Genomic DNA, 11,887 nt, shown 5'->3' with positions numbered 1-11,887 from the left:
GTTCTATTATTCAATTCCAGAGATTTCCCCACCTTGCTTTCTCTGGCTCCCTTAACCAACCACCAATAGATTTCACGTAACACTCTCTAACTCTCCTTTGATTCTAATGTACAAAATAAGCGGCAAAACTGACATTCTTCAGAGCATTTTCTCAATCCATTCAGATTTTTGCTTTCCAGAAATTGTCATCAGTTCAGCTCAAATGAACTCATAAAAATTCTCTACAGGTTTGGACATTTCTTAAAATCAAACTAAGCATATATTTTTAAGTTCTTTGGCTTAATTTAGAAATTTAACCAGTTTATATGAAAGAAAATGATAACTTGACTTACTGCTTCATTGTAATACTATTTTTATATCTTAAAATAAAAACATTACCAATATTTTGGGATATATGGAAACTTTGGGGTTGTTCCAGCTTTGGCACTTTTGTATGACACCATTTTATCATTTACAATGATTTACCTGGGTTCTAGTAGTACTAATACCACTTACCAAATGTATGAACAATACCAATCTCATGGGAAATAGTGAAGATGAAATTAAATGAGATAATTTATGCAAATTTGGGGTCACATAGGAGGTGGTCAAAAATGGGAGTTCCATCTCTCCTCCATTTGAATTTATGGCCTTCCTTTCTTGAGTTTCAAGAAGTAAAGGTGTGAAAGATAGTTTAGAATCAGTGAGGCCAGAGTTTAAACCTCAGGTTAGCTTTTTCCCAGCTATGCGACCTTAGACAAATGTCCTTGTCTCTCAGAACTTCCCTTTCTTCTTCTGTGAAAGGAAATAGTAGTCCTATTTTGCAGGAATTTTGTCAGCTACTTTGCAAATAACATATGAAAAGTATCTGACATGTAGTTGGTATAAAATAAATGGTTGTTTCCTTTATCCTTAGATAAAATGACTGTTGTCCTATGAAATAGAGCTAATGATTAGGTTTTGTTAAAATGCTTTATTGCATAATTGTGGGTGATTTTAAACACCTGGAAACTTCCTTGGGCATCATTATATGGTCATCTCATCTAATCCTTCTTGTCATGTTTGGGTCTTGTGGGAATGTTTAAAGCTCCATTATAAAGTTAATGTAAGCTGAGATACCTATCAGCTGTAGTGGCCACTGACCCATCCACAGGGGTACCCTAGCATAATTGTTACCCAGTTTCTCCCCAAAGTCTTGGAAAAGTTATAGGACTCAGACAGATGTAGTAGGCATGAGATCACACGGGCCAAGAGGAAGAGGTCGGGGCTGTGGGCTGTATATTTGACAGGCTCATACAAGCAAGCCTTGTTCTGGGCCCCTTACAAAGCACCTCTTTACGATGAAAACAAGATGTTCTTTGTAAATAAAAGTTCATGTATTTGAGTAATGAAGTCATTTTCCAGTGCAGCAGTGACAGATATTCTGCTCCCAAACCCTCTGGGTGATGACTGTCAGGAGAAAGAGGGGTAGCCAGAAGATACTAGCCCAAAGAGTACAAGAGCCCATCACTCAAAAATGAGAACCCTTATCCAGAAAAGTGAGTGTCCTTCCCCTTGGCCATCTGAAATCATCAACCTCTGGCTCCTGCCCCCTGGGATCCCTTTTCCACCTACTTTCTTGCAAACTAGGCATGGGGGTGGAGGTTGGGGTGCTGTCCATAACAGATCTATTTAAATAGAGACATCTCCAGCATCTTGGCTAAATAAATAAGAGATGTGAGGAAGCAATCACAAAAAGCTGAATATTCATCTGGGTTCCTTGGAGGGGCTCCAAACTGAGAGGGGAGGGAAGGCCCTGGGGAAAGCCCGACCTCCGAGTGTGTGAAAGGCCGGGTTGGAGGGGGAGGGCCTGGGAGTAAAAGGTAAAAAGGGAGTGGTGAGAATGGGCGTGGGAAGGAAGCCAGGACTGCACAGCCCTCAGCCCAGACCCGCCGCCAGGACAGGAGGTGGCGGGCACCGGCGGGGCTCGCCCAGTTCAGTCTGCCTTTTGATGCTCAGCTTTGAGCTTCATCTGTATGTTCTTCAGCCAGAACCTCTGGGAAGAGAGAGAGGCAAACCGTGGGGAACGAGAGGGGAGAGAAGGAGGGAGGGAGAAGGGAGGGAGAAAGAGAGAGAGGGAGGGAGGAGAAAGAGAGGGAGGGGAGAGAGAGAGAGAGAGAGAGAGAGAGAGACTGACGCTTGCTCTGCTTACTCTCTCACTCTCTCTTTATTGCTTTTTTTTTTTTTTTTTAAGTTTGTCCTTGGGCTGCCTTGAGCTCCCACATCTGGATACTGCAAACGCAGAGGAAGTAAAGTAAGCAAGCGAGGCACCTTCGCACTAGGGAGTGTCCCATCGAGGACAAACAGTTGCGGAGCCCCTGAGAGCCCTGCTGGATGTCAGCGGACAGATGGCTTTGAGCTCAGCCTGGTGCTTAGTCCTGCCTCTGTGGCTCCTCTGGGGCGCTGCCTGCGCCCGCGCGGCGCACAGGGACGACATCGCTTTTCCTTTTGACATTGAAGGGAGCTCAGCGGTTGGCAGACAAGACCCGCCTGAGACCAGCGAGCCCCGTGTGGCTCCCGGAAGGCTGCCACCGACTGCAGAGGTACGGTGTTCCTGCCATTGTCACCCCTCTGGGGCACCTGCGGGCTGTGTGTGCCACACTCTTGTCCCTCTTTCTCCCCCCTCTTCTTGCCTCTGGCATCTGCCTTGAGTTTCACCTGAATCAGGTCAGTTCAGAAACTTGAAATAAAGAGTTTTACTTTGTAAATTGGATATAGACATTATGAGTTGAGAGCTGAGGCTTTGGAACATGTCACCATACAAACTGGCAGAAAGGGCACATGTCCTGCCTACTCTGAGTCAGTCTGCTAGACTGTCACCTGGGACTGCAGTGGCACCTCTACAAGTTTCTGCCGCTTGGATGCTTCTGAAGTCATTTTTGTCACACCACGAAACTTAATGCTGTGCCCTGTCACTGGCTTCCTGCTCCTCTGTGATGTTAGGATAGTGGGAACAGTAAGGCAGGACCACTCCTTTTGTCACAAACTAAACAAAAGATCCTCTGCAGTGGGGAAGAGTGAAAGGGTGCCTGTGGGTGACGGGAACTAAAGAAGCTGCTAGGACACTGCAGAGCAGATACCTTAAATAGACCTGAGCCATTATGTTCCAGAAACAAGACTTACAAGGCAAATCGAGCCCTATCCAGAAGCTATGCTATTGATGATATGTTTGTTCAGAGTTGCTGTTTATTGCAATACCTTACAACAGCTCTTATGTTGAAAGCATACGCAGAGTGTGGAAATTGGGTAAAAAAGGGATGAACCCAGAGTAAGTGATTTAAGAGTCCCTCAGATGGAACAGACAACAGCATGTCCAGGGTGTGGGAGATGCTCAGTAGGAAGAAAATGAAGTCACCTAAGTTCATGGGAAAGGAAGGAGCAATTGACCTAACAACACACACACACACACACACACACACACCCTATAGCTATGGTTACAGCAACTACAGAACCAAAGCTGTTATGTGGATTGATACCATTTCTAACACCATGGGAGTCTGGATTATTGCTATTAAATCTACTAATTATTAGTATAAATGTAGTTATTAATTATTACTGATAAAATAAGGTACATGAAGATGATCCTCCAAGAGTGAATTCTACCCATGCCCAAAGAAGAGGAGATATGGTTAGGTCCAGAACATAACAACTTCCCACTGTAGTAAAAAATGCAGCCTCCATGAGAAAGGGGGAAGGGCTTCTGGTCACCTTAGCACTCAAACATGGGGCCCAGCCAGAGGCTCCTGGGAGGTCCTGGGGAAACATCACTTCTCTTCAGCCTTGGAATTCACCCTGGGAGGCGTTGTCTCTACCTGTAGCTTTGAGCATAAAAAGTCCCTGAATGCAATACTTGACTTAAGGGTAGGAAGTTGCCAGGAAAAAATACAAGCTGCTCAATTAAATTTGAATTTCAGATAAACAACAAATAGATTTTTGGTTATGTCTCAAATATTGCATGGGACATGTTAAGACTAAAAAAATTATTCATGGCATATCTGAAATTCAAATTTATCTGAGCATCCTGTATTTTTGTCTGCTAATTCTAAAGAGACGGGCATACATAACTTTTTATAACTTTCTTCTAACAAAACATAACAAAATAATTATTAGGGAACCTTGAATTTGTTAAGACCCTGAACAATATCTTATATACTCATCTCTTCAGCGAAATAATAGGAAGGTGGCACACCAGAGTATTCAGTTACAGACTTTGTAGTCTAACAATCCCAAGTTCAAATTTCAACTTATCTGCTCCTTATGTTGGAAAAATTATAGATGCACAAGTGGCAGATAAAAAAACTGAGGAGTTATTGAGGTCTACTTCACATTTCATACAGTTATGTCATGAATTAGATAAAATATATAGAATGCTTAACACTGTGCCTGACGTAGTATAAATGCTTTACACATACTAAGTGTTGTTATTATTATTATAAAATACATGGATGATTGGATAAAAAAAACTTATCTGGGAATATTTCTGAGAACTTTTTTACAGTGCTGTTTTACTTAATATTGCTCTATCTCAGCCTATATTCTTTCAGTCAGGAAGAACGCCCTATAGTGTGTTAAATTTGTAATACTGTCAGAGTCTTACAGATTCAGAATATCAGTTGAGGCCTTTGGTTTAGGGAAACAGAAAGAAACTATTAATCATTCCAGGAGGGTCAAAGTATATGATGTGGAATGGGTAGGATTGGGGCAATTATGTCCCCACTGCATAGTTTCACATAATGCCTCCAGTTAGCCTGCCATCCCACAGGTTCCCAGCCATTGGGTTTCTCCTGCTCTTTACAGCCAGAATGGAGACCTTAAACCAAATGTATTCCAGAGATTTAACAACATGGTACAACCACCCTACTGAACTGGTTCAGGAGATTGTGTTTACATCTACAGAGAAAGGGAACACAGACACATGTAATACGTTATCTGTGAGAGGTTGGAGATGTGACTGGAAGGATATTCTAAAACTACACTCACTTTATTTGAATTGGGAAGGAAGAAGAGTACTAACACAAACATGCAACGGTGGGAGGCACCTGGCTGAGGGCCTTCCCGAGGCTCCTAAGCTCCTCAACAGCAGGGCTTGTGTCCTCTCCACTCCCAGGTCCTCAGCATGTGACACGGACTTCAGCCCACTGTGTTGCACAGTGACAGTTAGGGGAACAAATGCTGGAAATATGCATTGAATGAAAGGTTGGAGAGCACTGGCTGTCCAGGGAGAAAGACCCCTCCTTTTCTTTCAAAACACGCCCCTGCACCCCCAGGATGCAAAGAATTTGAAAAGAAGAGTACCCACAGGTAACTCTGTGGCCATTGGGACAAGCAATTCACTGAGTCTATTATTTGCTGAGTTTATGGTGAGAACAGTGATTCTTAGTAGGTGGAGGTGGGCAAAGGAGAAACTAGGCAGTTTCAAAAGTATATTCAGTATTCTAATATTTCAGACTCAAGAAAGAAAGACTTCATTATGTCATCATCACTACAGCAAGTAAAACTAGGCAAAAGTCTTCTTGACCATATGGATGTGCAAAAGAAATGGAGGGATGGACATGGGAACAGTCCCCAGGGAGAGGGTATCAGAATGTCCTCAAAAGGAATGACATTCTAGGGTTTCAAAAAGAGCAGGAGTTAGGAACAAGGTCAAGAACACTGCATGGCTGTAAAGAAGCCACACAGAGATGCAGAAGGGGAGTGTGGGGACTGCTGGAAGGGCAAGGTGGGAGGCAGGCAGTGGGGAGACCATGGGGCTGTTACTGTCTTTGGTAGATAATTGAGAAAAGAAGGGATGAAATTGATGGTATATATGAGCAAACTTCCCGGAGAGGGAAAAACTGGAATTTATCTCCTGGTAACCTAATGGATGTTGCAGTTGTTGTTGGCTTCCATACAAGAAAAACTCTTGCCCCGGGAGCCAAATGTGCGGATGTACCCCACACTGAACAAGCGTACCTACTAAAAAAGAAGCACTATGAACTAGACTAGTTCTGAGGGACTCTTCTTCTGGACTCTCTCCACTGTTGATATGTGAGTCTCATGCTCCAGCACATAGGCTGCCGGCCACTAAAGGCTTGAAGAATGTATATTGAAAATCAGTTTAGATCTCATTCACTATCTGCTTTTCTTTTCCTTATCTTGGTCTCCTACTTTGAAAAAGACCATGTAGAATCATACTAAAATCTCCAGTCACTGGCCTGGGCCATCATTTTATACTGTTATTGAACAGAGCAATTAGGTAATTTGAACCTCTGCGAGCAGTCATTATTTTATTCACTTAATAGCCATCCAATGAGCAGGTTTTGACCCTTTCCACATACAGAGCGATAAAGCAGGTGCCAGGAGGGACAGAAAGAAGGCAAAGTTACTTCCCTACCCTCAAGGGGTAAGCATTCTAAGAAAGAAAAATATATACATGGCCACTATATAAAGCAGAATGAGCCAACACTCTGTGAGAGTGGCTACAACCTCAGGGCCATGATCGTAAAGGGGAAAAAGTACTACTTCTGAGCTACACCAGCAGGGTACGATCATCTACTCACCAGACCCCAGAGAAGATTCCCGAAAACATTATTTTAGAAGAACCAGAATATAGTTGTGGTAGTGGTCATAATAATACCATGGCTTCTAGGTAACACTCATTGAGTATTTACCATGTGCCAGACCCTGGTCTAAGAACTTTCCATGAGCTATTTCCTTTGACCCTCATGACAACTTAGTGGAACTGATAAAGTTATTTTCTCATTTTGCAAACATGGAAACTGAGGCACAGAACATTTGCTCTGGCACCCTACCTGGTAAGTAACACAGCAGGAAAAGAGTTTATGAAAGTAATTTCAACTATACAGGAGTAGCTAGGAAAAGGTAGGCAAATAGAATGCTCTTCAGGCATAATTTTAGTCAGAGTTTTAGAAGTTTCTTAAAAGGAAGATATATAAAATGCCAGTCAAAGAACATTTACATCGTTCTTGCTGGATGAATAGTGTAAGTAGCATAAAATCTTAGGATTACCAAAGAATTGAGATAACTTCCCTTCCTGCCCTGTTTATTAACTACTTTTTAAACTACTATTCAAATAGAAAAGGAAATAACACTTATAGACTTCTACTATGTCTCATGAACCTACATGCATTATCTTATTTAATACTCATAGCAAAAATTATACCCATTTCACAGATGAGCAATTTGACTGAGATGGTCTTTAGCATGGATTACTGGTCTAGTCTGCAGGAGACTTATGTTAATGCAGTTATTATTGTTATGGGGTCTCTAAATTCCATTCTCTTTTCCCAGCCCATCACTGGGTCTCCCTGATAGATTTCTTTTTTTTCTTTTAACTATAGAATTTTTTCATATCTTGTTTTCCTTTTATAAGCATGTTCTAGTATGTTTCCCAGCATGATGCTACAGTCTACATTAGAAGCTCCTGATTTAGATTAATAGGTGCAGACTTAAAAACAAAGCCACCTATAGCAATACATGCATGGTCTATCTTACAGAATTTATTATAAAATTCCTGGAAAATAAGGAATAGCTTTTGTTATAGTTCCAGAGTTCTTTGATTTAACCAAAAGAAGTTATTTTGTTGTTGTTGTCATAAGTATACAGAACATAAAATTTAGCATTTTAATCATTTTAAGTGACATTGGGTACATTCACATCATTATGCAATCATTGCCACCATCCATCTTCAAAACTTTTTTCATCCTTCCAAACTGAAATGGAGTACCTATTAAACAATAATTTTTTATTATCTCTTTCCCCCAGGCCCTGGAAACTCCTATTCCACTTTTTATCTCTATGAATTTGACTACTCTAGGTACCTCATATAAGTGAAACCTACAATATTTGTCCTTTTGTGCCAACATTTGTCCTGTGCTCACTTTATTTCACCTAATATAGTGTCTTCAAGGCTCATCCATGTTTTAGCATGTGTCTAAATTTAATATTTAATTGTCTTTACCTGTCAATAGATGTCTGATTTGTTTCTACCTTTTGGCTACTCCAAGTAGTGCTGCTCTGAACAAAAGTGTGCACACAGAAGTTTGAGTCACGGCTTTCCATCCTTTTGGGTATACACTCAGAAGTGGAGTTGCTGATCATACGGGACAGAGAAAGTTAAAAAACTCAGATTCTCATAGAGGCCAAACAAAAAATAACTGGGCAGTGAAAGAAACACATCCTGTGGGTGATGAAGCCAACACAACAGGGGAGGAAAGGATGCCTCTTCCAGAGGGGTAGTCATCTCTTTGTGTTGCCAGGTATTCCTTTTTTTTTTTTTTTTTTTCAGGGGAAGACAGAATCTGGATTCTTAAGTGAAACTGTTGACTCAATATTTTAAAAATGCTCTGTGGGAAGTACATTTGATGGCCCAATTCAGCCCAAGGGCTGTTTATTTGTGGTCTTTGAATTAAAACATTTGAAACTCACCTTTCATCAAAGGCACACTGTGGGCATCTAGCCAGACAAACGTACTGTGAACCCAGCTCCACTGCTTTCTAGCTGTTTGACTTTGGGCAAATTTGTTCATCTTTCAGAGGCTCCATTTGTTTGATTGCAAAATGAACAGGAATGTATTTGTCTTGTAAGATTATTGTGAAATTTAAGTGAAATAATATGTATATAAGCTGCCTAACTCAAAGTTTGCTTTCAGTTCTTTCTCCCTTCTGTTCCTCTCACCTCACCTAGCTTTCTTCTACTCTGTTTTTATTAGTCTGCAAGTTAAGATTTGTACTGTCACTCTATTTTTATTTACTCTGTAAATTGATTACTTTCAATTTTTTGCTTACAAATTTGTGGATTATCCAACATTGGAAAAGAGACCATAGTTCAGTTTTTATAATCATTGTATCTCTAATTGTTCTTTGAACATAGCCTTTCCAAGCAATAGGGTGATCTGAGCAGTTAAGAGAAATGAATTTTTCCAGATCCTCAAAAATCTTAAAAACAAACAAACAAACAAAAACTATATTTGAAATGATAAGAACTATAACTTTTTTTTCTTTCACAATTAAGTTCTCAAATCTGACTTGTCCCAGTTTCTTAAAGTATATAATGCCAAAAATACTCCTCTCCTTTAGGATTTTTCCTTGTTCAAAGTAATTATATAAATGTAATTATTGCCAGACACACTTTTCATATATTTGATCAATTAGAAACCATTAAAATTATACTGCCAATACATGCTTTGAATTCCAAAACTTGGCATTTGCAAACAATTGCTTATTTGTTTTCTGAAACAAGTAAATCTGCTAGTTCATCATGATATAATGACCACATAGAAGAATATTTAAATACTTACTCCAGCATTTGCAAAAGAGCAGCATTTTTTTTTTTCCCAACTGTTTCTCTTTTTGCTCCTAGTGTGGTAAAGTTAAATTCTGGGAAATGGTTTACTAAAGGGAAGTTTAACCACAGATGTTTGTAATTCCAACTTAAGTTTCCCATCAAAGTCTTAATGAAATTCAGCTGCCAGCATTTAGGCTCTGAATCGGAGTCTTTTTATCATGAGAAACTTGGGAAAAACAGCATTCCAAGACTAAGTAATACTGGGAAAGTGTTCATATACAAACCCAAACCCCCTGCATAAAGAACAAAGTACGTAAAGAAACAAATTCTGTTTAAAAAACAGAAGGAGAGAGGAGTGGTTAGATGTAGTTTGAGTAATATGCAATATGACCCCTTTTTCATGTCCAGGACTTTCTTAGTTTGTGCAATACACTGTATAAGCCAGTGTTTACCTAAATCAAGTCAAGTATCTCCATTTATGATTGCATGAGAACTGATGAGTTGGAGAAATCCCATAACAATAACAGCTGCATTAGCCCACGTCTCTTGCAGCCTAGACCAGGAATCTGTGCTGAATACCAGTTAAAAGGGCCCCTGAGCAGAGTGCAGATTTTCTGTACTAATATTTATTTTGAAATTATGCCCTCCATTAGATGGAGTGGCATAACTACTTCAACAGAAATCGGGGCATCCAGAGATCAAAGATGTTCTTACTAAAACTCACCTCAAACGTGACTGTTCCATGCAATACTGTTGTCCATTTACAAAGTGAACTGCAGCGTGGCGTACCAAATCAAGCAGCTCTGTAAAGCCAAATGTCAGCCCAAAGGAGTGCATAATATAAACACCAGCTGAAGGCAAAAGAAGTGTCTAGTGAGCCTCATACGCTGGGATGCTAGGACTGTAAAACTATGTAGAATCACAACAAGAGCCGGAGCACATATTCAGAGTCTTACACTTAAAACTGTGGCTGGCTTCTTCTCCCAAAGCAGAATTATTCCACACTGCCTTTCAGGCTTCACAGCCACAATGTGTATGATTCCCCTTGACCAACAGTAATACAGTTTGACAAGCTAAGAGCACCCTAAGTGTGACCTTCCTGCCTGCTGATATGCCATAAGTCCTGGGAGCATCAAAGTGGTTCTGTCATCTGTGATTCTGTCACTCCTCAGGCCACAGGTGAGGTGCTAAATGCCTGTTATTTGAAGATTGAACAGAGTCTGAATGCCCAGAGATGGAGCAGTGTTTCCCTGTGGTGCATGATTAATTTCCTCCTTCTGTTTTGCTCCCTTGGAGTTGTTGTCTGTCATGATCAATGCCAATGGAAACCCTGAAATCCTATTCATGAGACAACCCCTGAAACCTCTGCTGCAGCACCCACTTCGGCGTAAAGGGGACCTGTTTGAATGCAGAGCCAGTGGGTGGTTATTATTGGATGTATAACTCTATTGTACCTTGCAGTTTAGAGATTCAACCCCCTCATTTTGTAGGGGAGGAAACTGAGTCTCAGGAGGGGGTTGAGGTCCTTCACTCAAGGACGCAGAGCTCATTAGCAGCAGTGCCAGGAACAATGTCTTTTGACCTCCAGCCTTATGTTCTTTCACATGGTCTCCATGAACTTAATCATCCTGAGCTTGAGAACTGGAAATAATAAAGTGAAAATATAATACATATATTTTTTAAGAGAAAAATGGTTTACGTCTAATATACTATTATTCACTTTAGTTTTTCCGCTTACCCCAAGTTGATTTTTTGGTAGGAGCTCACAGAATGGAGTGAAGTGGAACAAGCTCTGCACTGTGAGTCTGGAACCAACTAATCTGGTTCTTGGCCATGCTGCTACCAGATCATCCTCATCAGTTAAAGAAACCTTGGCAAGTCCCTTCACCTCCCAGGACCTCAATTTCTACAGATTAAAATGAAAACAAAACAAATTTTCCTCCTAGCAACAAAGCTCTATAATTGTCTAATAAATAGATCAAAATTTATACAAGGTAAAAGCAAACTGGCTTAAGGAACAGAATCACCCAGAGTCACAGAGCTGCTGTTTTGGTTAGAACCTGAAGATTTAGGAGCCCAGAGCCTGAAGGAAACACAGGCTGATGTGGAGGGGCGAAAGGGTGGGGTTATTTAAATGGAACCCTTTTTCCTGCTTCTTTGCAACCCCAGGTGCAGGACTGAGGATGGTTTGCAGGCCAAAACACTGGTCCAGCCATACACATGAACCTTTCTAAGGTGACGCACCAAGAGGCTTCCCAGATGGCATTAGCTGCAGACACCTAAGTGTGTCCAATGAATGTCAATAGTCCCTCACACCAGGGTTCATAGGTGCTGTCACCTGCCCTATCCACACCATTCAGGATGTCTCTGAACATGAAGTGCCACAAAGAGAAACAGGAAGAATAACAATGGAAGAGGTAAGGGACATTGGAGAACTACTGAGAGGAGACTCATATCATGTGTTCCATGACAATTAAGTGGCTAACAGTATTCATGCAGTGCAGAAGGAAGGGAAAGCTGGTGACAGGTTATTGACTCATTATCTACATCCACCAAAATCACTGCATTATAGCATACACAATAC

The 11,887-nt window shown here is 40.9% G+C and overlaps 1 protein-coding gene across 1 annotated transcript in view; it reads left to right on the top strand.

Moving 5' to 3' along the window:
• Positions 1-2,332: 2,332 nt before the first annotated feature.
• LAMA4 (laminin subunit alpha 4) overlaps positions 2,333-11,887 on the top strand; it is a 135,578-nt gene continuing 126,023 nt past the window's right edge. Inside the window, exon 1 of the mRNA XM_090279771.1 lies at positions 2,333-2,561. Coding sequence (XP_090135897.1) covers positions 2,367-2,561 — 195 coding nt within the window. The 5' untranslated portion in view covers positions 2,333-2,366. The remainder of the gene's footprint in view (positions 2,562-11,887) is intronic.

The sequence above is a fragment of the Furipterus horrens genome, unplaced genomic scaffold, assembly GCF_987537825.1.
Source record: "Furipterus horrens unplaced genomic scaffold, mFurHor1.1.pri manual_scaffold_6, whole genome shotgun sequence".
Classification (NCBI taxonomy): domain Eukaryota; kingdom Metazoa; phylum Chordata; class Mammalia; order Chiroptera; family Furipteridae; genus Furipterus; species Furipterus horrens.
This window is presented reverse-complemented; position numbering and strand designations above follow the sequence as displayed.